Consider the following 19143-nt stretch of genomic DNA (forward strand, 5'->3'; position numbering starts at 1 on the left):
CTGTACTCCTCTGCCGCAAGAGGTGCAGGCAGAGTCGAAGGGGGAGTGGCAGCAGTCGACTCACCGCAGTAAAGATACCGCGGTGAGCAGATCTAAGTATGTCGACTTCAGCTACGTTATTCACATAGCTGAAGGTGCGCAACTTAGATCGATCCCCCCGCAGTGTAGACCAGGCCTATGTCTCCCACCACCTGGCTCCACAGTTGCCAACTTTCACACAGTAAATAAGCACCCAATTTTCACAGTAAGCCAAAAATCAAGCTAATCCCATTTCAAAACAAGGCCAAAACAAGCCAATCCCTAAGAACCCCAACACTCTGTGTGACTAGATCCCTTCGGCGTGCAGTCTGGGACCTTAGTGGGCCCACTGTGCACCCCTGACTCTCTCCCACCCCTGGCCCCTGCTTGGTCCTCATTGCCCCTGCTTGCCGGGAGCCGATCAAAAAAAGATGCAACAAGCTACGACAAACAACAAGCTACAAGCCAAACAAGCAACAAGCTATAAACCAACAGCTAGCCAACAAGCAACTCACAAGTCAATTAAGCCAAAAACAAGCCCAATTTCTGTGTGTTTTGTTTGGCATATCTGCCTGGCTCCCTTCCTTTTGTCTATAAAGTTCAAGCTCTTCTTAAATGTCAAGGCATTCTAGGGTCCTACACCAACCTAAATATTAGACATTGCTTCCTCCCTAAGATTTCTCCTCTCTCCTTGAGAGCTGGCTTGGGGCCCCATGCTGAAAGGTGCTCAACCCCATGAACTCCTTATAATTGCAGTGAGAGTTGAGAGCACCCAGCACTCTTGGAAACACACAGCTCATTGTAAGATTGGGCCCCAGGACTTTTTTTTATTCTATTTTTGCCTTTACCGTGGCTCCTTGCACATAGAAAAACCTTCCACTTAATGTACGACAGGCCCCCATTCACTCCTTATCTCAGAAGCTTCCTTCAGGAAGCACTTCACCAACCATGAAGATACATCCCTCTGTGATTGCCTGCATGGAGCTTGTTTGTATGTAATGAGTTTATTATACTGTATATTCTTCATGCTCATGCCTTAAACTTGTGAGTTGGAAAAGAGAGGATGTTCTTTGTATGTCACATTGTCCAGCAGTAAAGAGCCATATTCACCTTATGGGGAGCACAAATAATAAATGATTAATGATTGTTCCCCCCCAAAATGCTGATATTATTTTTCTAAGTATCTGAAGTGAGTTAAAGGGCTATGCAGCAGCAACAGCGTCTGGAACATAACGTTTAGCTGTGTTGCCATGACCATTTGTACGTCACTAACTCTTCCTCAGAGATTGAGATTTAATAGTTTCCATCTTTTAACGTCATCTTCTATTTTTCAGACAGTAAAACTTGTATTGTCTATAACAACCTTAGCCTATAATTAGTTTAATTCTAAGATAAGATACATTTTTAATTTTCCACTTTGTTGTCCTTGAACAAAAGACAGAGATTTGGAGAGAAAGGGAGGATTTACCATTTTGCCCAATTGATTTTATGGCCTAGTACCTTACCAAGGTTATTTTTGATCTCCAGATTTTTCATCAGAACAAATGTGGGGTCTTTAACCACTAAGAGAATGCAGCAACAATGAACTGTCAGTTTGCAAGTCTTCTCAAATGAATGCATTTCTGAGCTGTTCCTAATAAATAGCATAGAAGAGAATACCTTGATTCTGTTGGATCACTAAATCACACACAAAAGGAAAGGGACATGCTTGCCATATAGCCTGTGAAAATGTATTTAGTTTAATTATATGAATAATAGCAAGAATTCCAGAATTTATTAAATTTATCCTTATCACTGCCTTAAGTTGTGTTGCCTTTTAACCTGAGCTAAATGTTATACTTACCATATTATCGCTGTGCCAGTTTATTGCTGACATGTGTTATAGTCATGTTTAGCTGTGGGCAACTATGTGACCTTTCATGTGTGTTAATTATTCTTCACTATAGCGGTTTGTAAGTACAAAGTCAAATTGAGCCCTCTAAGTCTATGGTTCTCATCTCTGTGATATGTATGTTGTTTTACCTAGAGGTAGGCATCAGACATCTTTCATCCCCATCATAATGACTCTCTAGAGAGCTCAATACGGAAGTATTCACAGAGCACATGTATGGTGCTTTCTTAAGAAATTTTCTCTGATTGGGATATCGTTAAGCATCATACTGATGTGTTCACCAGAATAAAATTACACTCTCCCATCGCTGTATTGGCTGTTCGGTACTAACAGCAATAAGAAGTTTCTTCTTCTTAGTAATGAAGGGTTCAGTATGGCATTTAAGGCACAGCTCTGTTAGCTATCCAGCCCCTGAAGTAGAATTCCTCCCAGAATTCTCCTGCACTCAGAGGGATTCCATCTCACCCACTCTTAGTCCCCCTTGGCCAATGCACAGGGGTGAAGGACTTTGTCTCTGGAAGTTCTCTACACCTACCCATGGCCTATGGGATGTCTTGTTCCAAGGATTGCACTTTGGGATAACATTTGTGAGGCACTACTGCTCAGGGACACCAGGAGTGGGCAAAGATCTCTTATTGCCCTCCCCTCCTTGCATTCTCATGGAGCTGCAGGGCGTATGTCGTGTCTTCTTGCTTTAGAACCAGACTATGTGTGGATACTCATAAAGAGTAGATTTGTGCGGAAAAAAAGGTGATTTTTTTTTTACATAAACTCATTGCTGACCATAGATGAACTTTAAATACAACATGGAATACTACACTGTATACTGTATACTGCTGTGAGATTTCATCTTGTGTGCACTGTTCAAGCACTAGGTTCCATCACACCTCAATCCGTCTGATATATATGACTTTATGATATTTGGGGCAATCTTGGGCAGAATTATTTTGTGATATTCTTTATGATAAATGGTTTCTGACTTTGGTCCTCAATTATTACTGGTACAGAACATGAACTGACAAAAGTCACAGTCTAGATAATGCATGAATTAGCTGAAGATTTCTGAGAGGTGCAACTATGGCACAGTTGACTGGACTAAACCTTGTTACCCTGAATTTTCCACTGCCACACTAGTAGCCTATTATGTGTTTCACTGTTTTGACATTAATCTTGAAGTGGACATTGGCATGGGATAATTCAAACAATTTTCAAAATGATCAGGTAATCTGTTTGAGATGGAATCTGTGAAGAGTATAAGAGGGAACTACACACGTGCCAGGTACATGGCTAGTGAGCCTTGTTATAATGTTATTATGTTACATGTGAATAGATGGAGTATGAAAGTGTTTATCTGATGAATCAATTAATTGTGAACCATGAACACACACATGTGCAAAAGTACCCCAAATAGGTGACTCTCTGTAACTATAGGTTACACATCGATCATGTCAAGGGATCAGGCCCTCCCATAAGCAAATCTACATGAATAAAATTTGACAAGCACATGAGGAGGATTTCAGAGGGGATCACCAGGACTACTGGTATGCAGAGATCCATAACATATCCAGAGATCCACAAATGGTCTCACCGAGAAGAGGATTTCACCATTACAGATTATCATATAATGCCTTTAAAATGAAAGGTTTGGATTGGGGAGCTAAGTGGATACGGTAAATCTGCTATGAATATCATCTTTAATATACCCATCTGGCTTTTTGATGATGTGCTAAAGAGGACTTTGCTCCCTGTATATCCAGGGGAGCTGAGTGGAATGAGCTTATGCATTCAGCAAAGGAAGTAAGAGCTTACATGAGAGGTCAGCAGAATAATTCTAAAATTTATAAATATGTTTCCAGCTGAGGCATATTTATTTCTAATACAGACATTTATTTTACATGAAAAAATCTGGAAAGAAATATACACATTTGATGTTCTGAAGTTTAATACAATAGTGCTTTTATATGTTGTATACTGAACATGTGTTGATGGCAGATCTATTAATTTTTCCTTAGAAAATATGCATGGATACTTAGAGGGAGCAACACCCTTGAACTGAGAAAACAAAACCAATTGGTATTATCAACTCAGGTTTGTTGAATGCAGAAAAAAAACATATATCTAGTATGCAGTAGGTGAGCAAGTCAGGAAGGGGCAGGAAAAGAGGAATGATGGAAGAACTTCACATAACGCTTCCTTCCAGTTTTGCTTATTCTTAAAAGCAAAATGTAGAAAATTTCCTGGAAAGTTTTGGTTCTCAAACTACTATGAAGCTGCTACCCCCAGGCAAAAGCCCCACACAGGTCTAGTTTGAGAACCAGTTTGGTACTCAAACAGCAGATGAGCGAAGCTCGTCCTGAATTTAGCGCTAATTTAGAGTAATATATTTGGAAAAACAACATCTTCTTTTCAATATATTGTACAGGGAAGATGTATACTTTACTTCAGCCTCAGTATATTGTTACCTTTGTTTAGCTATTTTTGACTGTGCTCATCTATTTATATTAGTATTGTAAAGTGAACCCTCTTCTGTGTGGGTGAAATTCACCCCTGTGTCTTGATAAAGTACAAAGCTGTGCACTACTAAAATCTCTCAAGCTCTGATATGGGAGTTAAATGAAACTTAAGAATTGTACAGACCTTGTGCTGGCCTTCTACAAATGAGTAAAATTTAGCTAGGCATTTTCCCTCATTAAATATACTGTGTCAATGCATTGTAGAATGATGAGCCCCTAGTCTCCTCCAATTTATTCCTGTGTAAAACAGTGGAATTGAGAAGAGAATTAGGCCCAATTTTCTCCGCTCTGTTTAAAAAGTAATAACAGCTGCAGAATTCAGAACCAGATTCCAAACATCCCATCCAGAGGAATTTAGATCTGGGGCTTTGTTTTCCGCCCCGAGAGAGCTAGGGACCAATTTGGAAATTCTGATCTAGATCCAGGTTTAGATTCGGAATTCTGCTGCTGAAAGTTGAGGTTGTAGTGTGGGTCCATGAGAAGAATTCCTTAGACCAGGGGTTCTGAACCTTTTTCTTTCTGAGGCCTCCCTCCGCCCCCAAACATGCTATAAAAACTCCACGGCCCACCTGTGCCGCAATAACTGGTTTTCTGCATATAAAAGCCAGGGTGGCGTTAGGGGGTAGCAAGCAGGGATCTGGGCTTCAGCCTCATGTAGTGGGACTTCAGCTTTCTGCCCTGGGTTCCAGCAAGTTTAATGCTGGCCCTGCTTACAGGCCCCCCGAAACCTGCTTGAGGCCCTCTAAGGGGCCCCGGACCCCTGGTTGAGAACTACTGCCTCAGACTATATAGTATGACCGAAGGATTTGAGTCCCCTGCTCGCTAACACATAATGAGAGCTAGCACAAGTATAATTAGCAATGTCGCCATGATAGCACAGGTGGACCCAGCAGAGGCACGGCTTATCTGTGCCAGTTATATACCCGCCTAAAACTGATGCCTAACATGGGGGTATGTAAGTATTATAATTACAAACCAAAATAACATTAAAGCACTGGGAAACAGGCCATTATAAAAGAATGGACCACATCATTAACAGAAACATCTTTGTGTGAGAGGTTTCAGAGTAGCAGCCGTGTTAGTCTGTATTCGCAAAAAGAAAAGGAGTACTTGTGGCACCTTAGAGACTAACCAATTTATTTTAGCATAAGCTTTCATGAGCTACAGCTCACTTCATCCGATGAAGTAAGCTGTAGCTCACGAAAGCTTATGCTCAAATAAATTGGTTAGTCTCTAAGGTGCCACAAGTACTCCTTTTCTTTTTGTGTGAGAGAGCAGTGTATACTGTAGATTATGATAACATGCATAAACTATATGTGAGGACTTCTCATATTGTAAGTTAAATTATTGTTATTCAAGCCAGTGCTCCCATATTTTTGTTCTTCTGGGACCCAGATCTTTTTTCTTTTGTTCTGCCTTCTTTTCTTTTTTTTCCTTCTTATTTGTTGTGTAATTTTTTACTAAACTTTTTGTTGAATATTATAGCTATTTGGGACAGTACATAATTGTTGTTGTATTTCTTGGGAATTTATGTACATTTTACCACTCTATATAAGTGCAAGAAAAATACTTCAGAGTGTCTCTGAATTTCCTTTGGTGTCATTTTTTTGTTTTGTTTTATAAGCTTAGCATTCAGGTCATGAGGTTTTGTCCTGGTGATTAAAAAAAAAACATGTTGCTTTTGTTCCTACTGAACAGAGTGCTGAAGTCAGAAAATTTGGATATAAAAGTATGTGGAAATTGCAGCACTAAATAATTCAGGTGCCAGGAGCTGGAGCATCATTCCTAATGCAAGTATAGCATACAGAGAACACAATAAAATAGAGTGAATCAAATGTCATTCTGTTTTATTCTCTGTGTAGGATGCTTATGTAAGGAAACGACATTTGAGTTCCTGGCATGTGAATGACCTGGCACCTGAATTATATGCAGGCTTCCCTAAATGCCCCTCTGATTTCAACACTCACATCACAGTAAACAGTTATTTTTTATGCTGCAGATTAAAATTGAGTCTGAGAACACTGAAGCATCATTTCACAATGGAAATGCAGCCGGTCGTGCTCCAGATCTCTGTGATGAGTCACATATTAATATTCAATGTGAATGAAATTTAGATTTGGAATTAAAGTATGATGTACCGCAGTGCTGAAGATTTGGTACTGTACAGAAAGTGGTGCCCCTTTATGTATCCTGCTGGTATCTTAATAGGGACTGAACTAAGGCCACTGTCCAGATTTGAGTGAACTTTGTTCCTACATCTCCATTATCATAGCTGACATTAATGGACACACATTGTTTGTAGTCTCAGCAAAGTGGCTAAAGAATGACAGGGCTTGGTGTGATCTGACCATCTACACTGATCCCTAGAAGTAATCCTTTCAGACAGGGCTGTGGCCTGTTCATAGTTGAGCTTGCATGGCTGTTGCCTGCTTTCTGGCTAAGCAGAGAATTTTATTCTCCAAAGTATAGATCTGGCAACTTTCACAAAATTAAACTGAGAGCTTTTTGTGTGGTTGATTTTTATTTTTAGGGAAAGAACAAATGGTCTAAACCACATGTAGGATTATTTTGTATTATGAAAGCCATTAACTGAACGTTTAACTTGTGTATTATTAACCGCTTATCCTTAATGGCTGTTTTGGAGCCTTCATGTCTGAGAAGTGCTTAGGTATCATGATAGTGGGATGAGTTAAAAATATATAGATAGAATCCAAAGAAATATAGTCCTAGACCCTTAACATTTCACCACTTCTAAAATGATTTTCTGTCCTGCAGAATGAACTCCATTGGATAACATTGATTTCCTGTTTTGTTTTGTTTATCTGAAGGAGGAACAGTCTTCCTGATGTACAGATGAAATAGTGTAACTTCAGAATGATAGACAGACAGATACTCTGTGACTACAATGAAAATATGTGTTAAGCAGTCTGAACATGTTAATTGTATTATATGTATTTACTTTTGGAAATAGTTTATTCCGGAAACTAAATAAACGTGGTTTTACATTGGTTCTCTGTAAATAAAACTCTCTAATTAGGCTCCAATAACCAGGAAAATTTTCTTTATACAACATTAATGTACTTAATATTGGAATTATAAAAGCATGTGAAAAACATGCAATCCATTTTATGCTCTAGTAATTCTGAAACACCTGAACTCTACCTTCTCCCCACGACACACAAGCACACATGCCAACCAAAATTTGACAAGGAAACACATTCCTCTTGGGCTGTGAATTTATATCCCAAATTGTAACCTAGAGATTATTTTAACTGTCGCAATAAACCCCAGTGATAGTTTTATAACAGAGAGCCCAGAAGAGCCTTGAGTACAACCTCCCTAATGTGATGCTCTAATACATAATCACTCTAATTTGGAACTAAGAACCAGTTGTCAAATAATACATTTGTGGAGCTAGTAGTAAAAGTGTTAACTTATTTTTTCTTTAAAATGAAATCCACTTATGAGATGCTTAATCGTTTCCTATTTTTATTTTGCGGCTGTGATAGTCTTTATCTTTAACCCCTCTATAAAACACTTGCAGTGAAATCATTATGCAAATCACAGACTTGACCTCATGTGCAAATTGCACCAACTCTGTTATCCCTGTCATAAATTAATTAGGAAAAGCATTGCACAAGAAATGCTTATCAACATGGTTTACCTTAGGCATGGAGCTACCTCCAAACAGATTGCTTATCATCTCTCTGAATGTGCATAAAGACTTGCATTACTGTCAGCTGAGTACAAGTCGCCTGACTCTCACTAGAAACTGACAGTGTTGCCATGGAGTTGCACTCAGATTTCAAGGCAAAGATAAAACCGATTTCTAGATAAAAAATGAGTTAAAAATGGAAAGAAAACTAACATGGGTAAACAAAATTCCAAATTGCCTATTTTAAGGTTTGTGTCTTTCTTTCTGTTCAGCTGAGTGAAGTTATGTATATTTAGTTGTGGATTTTTAGTTTAAAAAACCCATACAATAAATATTTCATGGTGAGGAACTGTTGTTTTAAGGGAAGCTGATCATGTGGTATATTTTGTTATTCTGCTTTGTAGGAAACAACACTGGCTTGTAGTATGTGAATCTCTTTAATGGGTCTGTCTCCAGATATTTTTGTGCCCATGCAGGGGATAGAGGAATTTTTATTGCTTCATTAGCCTGATTCTAGCCGTTATATCTCCCAGAGCAATTTGCAGCATCCTCTTCCTTGTCCTATCACATTTAATAATTTCAGAATTTGCTCTGAAGGCACAGCTCAGATATGTGCTTACATGTGAATTTCAGGGTATGAGCCAGCGCATTCAATAATCCTTGTTAAGAGAGTTAACATAAACCTGGCTGACAAGTGATAGAATCAATGCCATAACATTAATCCACTGTAGAACTATCTAATAAATTGAAAATAAAGTGTGTGGTCCCACTTAATATCCTTATAAATTTTCATTTTATTTGAAATACATTATTGTACATTTTTGTTACTACTTTACTGTTATGACCTCTTAATAATGCTTTGAAGTGTAAAACACGTTTTATTTGATTTTATGATTTCTCTTAATAGTGGCTAGCATTCAGAAGCTTCCTGCAGCATCTGTTCTAACAGACATCAATTTCCCAATGAAAGGAAGAAAAGGAATGGTTGACTGGGCACGAAACTCAGAAGACAGGGTTGTCATTCCTAAAAATATCTTCACTCCTATGTCATCAGGTAAAGAAGTATTCAAGTGTTATATTTTATTAGAGAATAAGTGTTTATTTAACAGTTAGACTGAGGAAACTGGGAAGCATGGACTCATCAGGCTAGTACTTAAAGTACTAGTGCTTTTGCTAACCATCTCTAAAATGAGTATTGTAATAATAATAAAAATACTTACCCGGCATTAAATATATGTGGTGAATCTTAATTAATGTAGGTAAAGAACTTTCAGGTTCTTGGACAAAAGGTCCTGTAGAAGCACAAAGTATTTGCTTCATTGTATTGCCAATATTTTCAATATTCAGTATTAATACATATCAGGCAAAATCTTGGGATCCAGCAATTCTGCAGAGCGCTTTCCTTGCAAATGTACGGTTATAGTTGACTTAAAGCTATTCTATGCATTGCCCTGGTCCTATAGTCGCTCTGATAGCAGTGCCAATCTTCCTCTACCAGATTAGAACATCCTAAAGACTGATCTGACTTGTACTGGCTAATCCTCCCCAGAGTAGTTACACATGTTTTAGGTCCAATATATACTAGTGGTGCGGTGCAAATAAGCCACATGGGAGCATCTGCCCCCTTCATATTAAAAATGCCCTCTAAAGATAGTTTCTCTGGATATATCAGAATGAAGATAAATACACTGGAAAGCACTGACAGAGTTTACTACATACTGATGGATCTTATCAAAGAGCAATTTTAAGTGGATGACGGGATGGATTACCTGTTCGGTTCATTTCCTCTGAAGCACCTGACATTGGCCACTTTCAGAAGACAGGATACTGGGCTACATGGACCTTTGGTCTGACCCAGTGTGGCCATTCTTATGTCTGATATGTTCTAATATTATAAACAGAGTTCTGCAGAATATATTTCACAACGATGATGATTAGGGCCTTACCAAATTCACGGTCCATTTTCGTAAATTTCACAGTCATAACATTTTTAAAATCTTGAATTTCATGATTTCAGATATTTAAATCTTAAATTTCACGGAGTTGTAACAAAGCACGAATATGTATTGAAAAATGGCAAAATATAAACATGTAAAGCCCTTAAGTCAGCATTTCTCAAACTGGGGCTCCCGACCCAAAACGGGGTTGCAAAGCTACTGTGAGGGGGTCACAGTATTGCCACCATTACTTCTGTGCTGCCTTCAGAACTGGGTAGCTGAAGAGTGGTGGCTGCTGGACAGGTGCTGAGTTCTGAAGGCAGTACCGCCACCAAGAGCAGGGCAGCCTTCAGAGCTGGGTTCCCAGCTAGCAGCTGCTGCTCTCTGGCCACCCAGCTCTGAAGGCTGTGTCCCCACAGCAGCAGCACAGAAGTAAGGGTGGCAATACCATACTATGCCATCCTTACTTCTGTGGTGCTGCGGGTAGCAGCACTGCATTCAGACCTGGGAGCCTGGCCCTGCCCTCCAGCCACCCAGCTCTGAAGGCAGCACAGAAGTAGAAGTGGCAATACTGTGATCCCTCTACAATACGCCTGAGACCCCCTTTTGGGTCGGGACTCCCAGTTTGAGAAACACTGTGTACTTGTATATATTTTTACTTGAAAGTATAAAAGAGTATAGTACACGGTAAAAGTACACAAAAGACCAGATTTCATGGGGGAGAGCAGATTTCATGGTCCGTGACGCATTTTTCATGGTTGTGAATTTAGTAGAGCCCTAACGATGATTTCTTTAAAAATAAAACATATATTGGAATAATAAATACTATCCATAGAGTCATGTGCTGACTAAGGCATTTTTAACTTTTATTTTTTGTTTTTTATTTTAGAACTAGATGAATCCACTGTATTTGTGCTTGGAGCGGTGCTGTACAAAAATTTAGAACTCATTTTGCCCACTTTAAGGTAAGAAATTATTAAGCTATCCAACATAAATTACATTACTTCAGGGACATGTCTGTAGGACATCTCAAGGTGAAATCAGTCGACAAGGATCATATTCGTTTATATAGTTCTTTATAGTATAGTATAAACTTTTTACAACTATTATTTAAAAAAATATAATTGTCTTTCTTTAATGCATCATCGTGTATATTATGTTAATGACCTAATTAATTAATTAATGTTAATCAAATTGCTATATTGTAAATGTTGTTTAATCTGAACTTTAGCTGCGGGGGGGGGGGGCAGAGGAAGGAAGTTTCCTTTGTAAGTATGTAAGCTGATGGATAATTGTAAAAAATACTCAGGCTTCATGTACTTGTACTTAAAACTGATGCTCATCAGTGTAGTGTAAGTGCTCTAGCAAGGATATACTGATTGTGCCTGGCCTCACTTTCACAAAAGCCACCACCATTAGCTTCCAGATACGTTTTCAATTAAATTGCATTAGCAGAGGACAGTAGGGTTATATGAAGGGCCTTTTTTGGAAAGAAGAAATGCGTACATCTGTACAGCTCCAATACTTCAGTTCTGAGAGCTGCACAAGTACCTAAAGAGAAAGGGAGAGCTCATTTTACTCCCAGACAGCCTAAAATACTAGAAACCAATATTCTTCCTTTTCTTCACGCACCATTGAATCAAATACCTCCATGCTTCATGGGTATTAGCCCAACCTGTTTCACACAGTCTTATGTGAAGTAGCTACTACTGATATCTTTTTTGTTTCACAATCAATCACTGAACATTGTTTCATAATAGTTATTAGTGAAATAGAAAACCCAGACACTTTTCTCTCCCTTGCCCAGAGTTGGAGTTAAATCATGACCAAAAGGAGATAGGACAGGAATATACAGATTTTTTTTTGCCAATGATAAACTGGGGAAAAAAAGAAGAAAAGAGAGGTTAGTCCTGAAGAAAATAGCCTCCCAATCAAGTTCTAATGTGTTCTGCACCTGCTGTTGCTAGCCCCTATTTTTTAAGGTAGAAATATCTACGCAATGCACCATTCTCCTGGCCCCTCCATGCCTTAATTAACTAAATGTCTGCCTCAAATGACAGGACATTGCCATCTAGAGAAGTACACTTAAGGAACAGTTCACACTTATGGTACTGCATAAAGAATAAATCAGACTGTTCTCAAATTTTGGTGAACATTTTTCTATTTGGCATGCTAACTCCTGAAACCAGGAAAGAAGCCAGGAAGAGTTGTTTATGGCAGCAGTTTCTCTCTATTATTCCACACTCTGAGATATAGAGCCAAATGACTATTATATTCAGCTGTCTCTGGAATACCTTAGGGAAAGTCTGCCAGCCATGGAAGAGCATCAAGGTGGCCATGAATCATTCAAACCTTTATTTTATAAAGAGCTATCAATGGCCATGCCGTCAGCACTCCTAGCTTCCTCATTTTAATTTATAGAAAACAAGTATGGACTACTGAAGTCCATCCATCTGCACATTCAAAGCTATTCAGGGCACTCCTATCTATACTCTGGATGGACAGGAATTAATGACTCACTGCTGCCCCCCTTTTGAGGTTGATGGCAAAAATCCTAAACTACTAGACTTCTTCAGTGAGTGATTGGGTGCTAAATGTATAGCGAACAGGGCATTGTGAGTCTTGAAAGGAGTACAGCTATTTTGCATGAGATTTTTGCCATTGACTGCTACTTTCAGCTGGTTCTTGGCTTCCACAGCAAGCTGACCTCTCCTCTGAACAACTGATCAGCCTTCCATAAAAAGTGGTTATGTGAGCTTCCAGGTCCATGTGGCTTGGTGTTCTAAGTGTCTTTATTTATAAATAAAGCCTTTAGAACTGCAGATGAGAAGATACAGTTATTTCCCAATGCTCCTTAGTGTGTTCTGTGTAAATAGAATCAACTTTTGAGCTGCCCGTATTGTGATACAAATTCTGCAGACATGGTATTGTGGGTTATGTTTGTGTGTGTGAATCAGGAATAAAAACCTAGTATGTGTATAAAGACCTTCTGAATCAGGGCATAAGTATCGTATGTACATTGTTACACTTCATCAATATTTATCGTGAGCAGCGAACAGAGGACAGGCAAACAGAGGGAGTTTGCCTGGGAACCATCCAAGAGGAGCTAAGATGGCTGCTGCATTAGCGGGGCTGTGTTATGAGCTGGTGGGGGGAATATCTGAGTGTCTGTCTCCTGTGGCCATTTGTTTGACTGGAGCTAGTTGCAGGGACTGTTGACCGTTTGTTTGTTTGTTTGTTTGTTTGTTTGTTTGTTTGTTTGTTTGTTTGTTTGAAAAGTGTGAATTGGGAGTGCTTTGTTCCAGGTGAGCCTTGAGTTGTTGATTAGAGGGAAGGCTTTGAGCCGGGCCAACTACTTCGAGCAAGCAGCCTTATAAAAAGGCAGCCAGTTGCGAACTCAGTGAGCGGCAAACAGAGGACAGGCAAACAGATGGAGTTTGCCTTGGGGGTGTTCCTACCCAGTATTTTTGCCTTTCAGGCTTCTGTGAGAAGTAAATACAACATCTGAGGATGCTTTCAGAAGGAAGACATGATAGTGAGCGATCAACTGTTGTGACCTGCACAGGATGTGCCATGTTTGCCTTTCTCCTAAAGGACAGAAGGAACTTCATCTGTTCAAAGTGCAAATTGGTCTCCATATTGGAAAAGAAGGTTAAAGGACTAGAGATGCAAGTATCAACTTTACGTTGCATCATAGAAAATGAAGAGCAACAAGGGTGATGTCATGGTGGGCGTGTGCTATAGATCACTGGACCAGGAGGATAAGGTAGATGAGGCTTTCTTTGGACAATTAACTGAAGTTTCCAGAACACAAGCCCTGGTTCTAATGGGAGACTTCAATCACCCTGACATCTACTGGGAGAGCAATACAGCAGTGCACAGACAATCCAGGAAGTTTTTGGAGAGTGTTGGGGACGGTGCAACTACTGGAGGAACCAACCAGGGATTGTTCTCCTTTTGACCTGCTGCTTACAAACAGGGAAGAATTGGTAGGGGAAGTAGAAGTGCGTGGCAATCTGGGCAGCAGTGACCATGAGATGGTTGAATTCAGGATCCTGACAAAAGGAAGAAAGAAGAGTAGCAAAATATGGACCCTGAACTTCAGAAAAGCAGACTTTGACTCCCTTAGGGAACTGATGGGCAGGATCCCATGGGAGGCTAATATGAGGGGGAAAGGAATCCAAGAGAGCTGGCTGTATTTTAAAGAAGCCTTACTGAGGGCACAGGAACGAACCATCCCAATGTGCAGAAAGAATAGCAAATATGGCAGGCAACCAGCTTGGCTTAACAGTGAAATCTTCGGTGAGCTTAAACATAAAAAAGAAGCTGACAAGAAGTGGAAACTTGGACAGATGACTCGGGAGGAGTATAAAAATATTGCTCGAGCATGCAGGGGTGTAATCAGGAAGGCCAAAACACAACTGGAGTTGCAGCTAGCAAGGGATGTGAAGGGTAACAAGAAGGGTTTCTACAGATATGTTAGCGACAAAAAAAGGGTCAGGGAAAGTGTGGGACCCTTAATGAATGGGGAGGCAACCTAGTGACAGATGATGTGGAAAAAGCTGAAGTACTCACCTCGGTCTTCACAGACAAGTTCAGCTCCCACACTGCTGTCCTGGGCTACACAGTATGGGGAGGCGGTGAGCAGCCCCCAGTGGTGAAAGAACAGGTTAAGTTAACTATTTAGAAAATCTGGACATGCACAAGTCCATGGGTCCAGATCTAATATATCCGAGGGTGCTGACGGAATTGGCTGATGTGATTGCAGAGCCATTGACCATTATCTTTGAAAACCCATGGCGACTGGGGGAGGTTCCGGATGATAGGAAAAGGCAAATATAGTGCCCATCTTTAAAAAAGGGAAGGAGAACCTGGGGAACTAGAGACCGGTCAGCCTCACTTCAGTGCCTGGGAAAATCATGGAGCTGGTCCTCAAGGAAACCATTTTGAAACACTTGGAGGAGAGGAAGGTGATCAGGAACAGTCAACATGGATTCACCAAGGGCAAGTCATGCCTGACCAACCTGATTGCCTTCTATGATGAGATAACTGGCTCTGTGGATATGGGGAAAGCGGTGGACGTGATATAGCTTGACTTTAGCAAAGCTTTTGATATGGTCTCCCACAGTATTCTTCCCAGCAAGTTAAAAAAGTATGGATTGGATGAATGGACTATAAGGTGGAAATAAAGATGGCTAGATTGTTGGGCTCAACAGGTAGTGATCAACAGCTCGATATCTAGTTGGCAGCCGGTATCAAGCGGAGTACCCCAGGGGTCAGTCATGCTGCCAGTTTTGTTCAACATCTTTATTAATTATCTGGATGATGGGATGGATTGCACCCTCAGCAAGTTTGCAGATGACACTAAGCTGCGGGGAGAGGTAGATACACTGGAGGGTAGGGATAGGGTCCAGAGTGACCTAGACAAATTGGAGGAGTGGGCCAAAAGAAATCTGATGAGGTTCAACAAGGACAAGGGCAGAGTCCTGCACTTAGGATGAAAGAATCCCTTGCACCCTATAGGCTGGGGACCGACTGGCTAAGCAGCAGTTCTGCAGAAAAGGACCTGGGGATTACAATGGATGAGAAGCTCAGGGAACGGATGGGTAGGATCCCCTGGGGGACTATCATGAAGGGGAAGGGAGTCCAGGAGAGCTGGCTGTATTTCAAGGAATCCCTGTTGAGGTTACAGGGACAAACCATCCCGATGAGTCGAAAGAATAGTAAACATGGCAAGCGACCAGCTTGGCTTAATGGTGAAATCCTAGCGGATCTTAAACATAAAAAAGAAGCTTACAAGAAGTGGAAGGTTGGACATATGACCAGGGAAGAGTATAAAAATATTGCTCGGGCATGTAGGAAAGATATAAGGAGGGCCAAATCGCACCTGGAGCTGCAGCTAGCAAGAGATGTCAAGAGTAACAAGAAGGGTTTCTTCAGGTATGTTGGCAACAAGAAGAACGCCAAGGAAAGTGTGGGCCCCTTACTGAATGAGGGAGGCAACCTAGTGACAGAGGATGTGGAAAAAGCTAATGTACTCAATGCTTTTTTTGCCTCTGTTTTCACTAACAAGGTCAGCTCCCAGACTGCTGCGCTGGGCATCACAGAATGGGGAAGAGATGGCCAGCCCTCTGTGGAGATAGAGGTGGTTAGGGACTATTTAGAAAAGCTGGACGTGCACAAGTCCATGGGGCCGGACGAGTTACATCCGAGAGTGCTGAAGGAATTGGCGGCTGTGATTGCAGAGCCCTTGGCCATTATCTTTGAAAACTCGTGGCGAACGGGGGAAGTCCCGGATGACTGGAAAAAGGCTAATGTAGTGCCAATCTTTAAAAAAGGGAAGAAGGAGGATCCTGGGAACTACAGGCCGGTCAGCCTCACCTCAGTCCCTGGAAAAATCATGGAGCAGGTCCTCAAAGAATCAATCCTGAAGCACTTACATAAGAGGAAAGTGATCAGGAACAGTCAGCATGGATTCACCAAGGGAAGGTCATGCCTGACTAATCTAATCGCCTTTTATGATGAGATTACTGGTTCTGTGGATGAAGGGAAAGCAGTGGATGTATTGTTTCTTGACTTTAGCAAAGCTTTTGACACGGTCTCCCACAGTATTCTTGTCAGCAAGTTAAAGAAGTATGGGCTGGATGAATGCACTATAAGGTGGGTAGAAAGCTGGCTAGATTGTCGGGCTCAACGGGTAGTGATAAATGGCTCCATGTCTAGTTGGCAGCCGGTGTCAAGTGGAGTGCCCCAGGGGTCGGTCCTGGGGCCAGTTTTGTTCAATATCTTCATAAATGATCTGGAGGATGGTGTGGATTGCACTCTCAGCAAATTTGCAGATGATACTAAACTGGGAGGAGTGGTAGATACGCTGGAGGGGAGGGATAGGATACAGAAGGACCTAGACAAATTGGAGGATTGGGCCAAAAGAAATCTGATGAGGTTCAATAAGGATAAGTGCAGGGTCCTGCACTTAGGATGGAAGAATCCAATGCACCGCTACAGACTAGGGACCGAATGGCTAGGCAGCAGTTCTGCGGAAAAGGACCTAGGGGTGACAGTGGACGAGAAGCTGGATATGAGTCAACAGTGTGCCCTTGTTGCCAAGAAGGCCAATGGCATTTTGGGATGTATAAGTAGGGGCATAGCCAGCAGATCGAGGGATGTGATCGTTCCCCTCTATTCGACACTGGTGAGGCCTCATCTGGAGTACTGTGTCCAGTTTTGGGCCCCACACTACAAGAAGGATGTGGATAAATTGGAGAGAGTCCAGCGAAGGGCAACAAAAATGATTAGGGGTCTAGAGCACATGACTTATGAGGAGAGGCTGAGGGAGCTGGGATTGTTTAGTCTGCAGAAGAGAAGAATGAGGGGGGATTTGATAGCTGCTTTCAACTACCTGAAAGGGGGTTCCAAAGAGGATGGCTCTAGACTGTTCTCAATGGTAGCAGATGACAGAACGAGGAGTAATGGTCTCAAGTTGCAATGGGGGAGGTTTAGATTGGATATTAGGAAAAACTTTTTCACTAAGAGGGTGGTGAAACACTGGAATGCGTTACCTAGGGAGGTGGTAGAATCTCCTTCCTTAGAGGTTTTTAAGGTCAGGCTTGACAAAGCCCTGGCTGGGATGATTTAACTGGGAATTGGTCCTGCTTCGAGCAGGGGGTTGGACTAGATGACCTTCTGGGGTCCCTTCCAACCCTGATATTCTATGATTCTAAGCTGGATATGAGTCAGCAGTATGCCCTCGTTGCCAAGAAGGCTAACGGTATGTTGGACTGCATTAGTAGGAGCATTGCCAGGAGATTGAGGGAAGTGATTATTCCCCTCTATTCGGCACTGCTGAGGCCACATCTGGAGTACTGCATTCAGTTTTGGGCCCCCCACTACAGAAAGGATGTGGGCAAATTGGAGAGAGTCCAGCAGAGGGAAACAAAAATGATCAGGAGGCTGGGGCACATGACTTATGAGGAGATGCTGAGGGAACTGGGCTTGTTTAATCTGCAGAAGAGAAGAATGAGGGGGGATTTGGTAGCAGCCTTCAAGTACCTGAAGGGGGTTCCAAAGGGGATGGAGCTCGGCTGTTCTCAGTGGTGGCAGATGACAGAACATGGAGCAATGATCTCAAGTTGCCGTGGGGGAGATTTAGGTTGGATATTAGGAAACACTATTTCACTAGGAGGGTGGTGAAGCACTGGAATGGGTTACATAGGGAGGTGGTGGAATCTCCATCCTTAGAGGTTTTTACGGCCCGGCTTGACAAAGCCCTGGCTGGGATGATTTAGTTGGGACTGGTCCTGCTTTAAGCAGGGGGTTGGACTAGATGACCTCATGAGGTCTTCCATCCCTAATCTTCTTCTGATCTTTCGCATACTGAAATTAGATTGCTGATACATATACTATTTACATCCATCAGCTAATCAGGTAATGGAGTGTGTTGGATTTCATTGCCTGCAGCAACTACATTCATAATTTGACCTCAAGACCTCAAGATATGACAACAAAGGCACTAGAGCGCTAAATCATCCTAATGGAATGTTCATTCAGATACAACTCTGAATCTGAAAAACTCCAACACTCATTTATGCTAAATAACTGTATCCACTAGACTCTTTCCTAGAAAATTGAACTGAAACATACATTAAATTAGAATTAAAAACTAGAATGATTTGTATTGATTTGAGTGGTGCTACACCAATTTATTAGGACCTGGTTATTACCTCCAGGGAGAGGTGGAGGTTTCCATTCCCCCACTCATATATACATCCTCCAGACAAGCTGTACTCTTTGAATTTCATCTACACTTAGTAAAGCAGAAATTACAGTCTTCTGAGTATTGGAGGTTAGGGTGGGTTTTTTTATTTGAAAGCTTTTCATTTAACAAAAAAATAATCTAGTTACATGATTTCATTCTAGTTGTTCTAATTGACTACACTGGCACTATTTCTGGAGTAAGATGAATAACTTGTATAAATTTGGTGACTAGACACAATGTACAAAATAAAATTAGAAATGGCATTTGATAAACATCCTACAATATGTTGCACTAAATTCATGACAATGCTGCTGCCAGAAATATAATAACAACTAAACAGTGGGAATAAAGTAAAACAAAGTAATGATCCACTA

General features: G+C 41.1%; 1 protein-coding gene across 6 annotated transcripts in view; it reads left to right on the forward strand.

Moving 5' to 3' along the window:
* ADGRB3 (adhesion G protein-coupled receptor B3) overlaps positions 1-19143 on the forward strand; it is a 604312-nt gene that overhangs the window by 342007 nt on the left and 243162 nt on the right. For all 6 annotated transcript variants that reach the window (XM_074947913.1, XM_074947915.1, XM_074947916.1 and 3 more), the window contains 2 exons: positions 8985-9131; positions 10904-10979. In XM_074947913.1, the coding sequence (XP_074804014.1) occupies positions 8985-9131; positions 10904-10979 (223 nt within the window). The remainder of the gene's footprint in view (positions 1-8984; positions 9132-10903; positions 10980-19143) is intronic.

Source organism: Natator depressus, chromosome 3 (assembly GCF_965152275.1).
Source record: "Natator depressus isolate rNatDep1 chromosome 3, rNatDep2.hap1, whole genome shotgun sequence".
Classification (NCBI taxonomy): Eukaryota; Metazoa; Chordata; order Testudines; family Cheloniidae; genus Natator; species Natator depressus.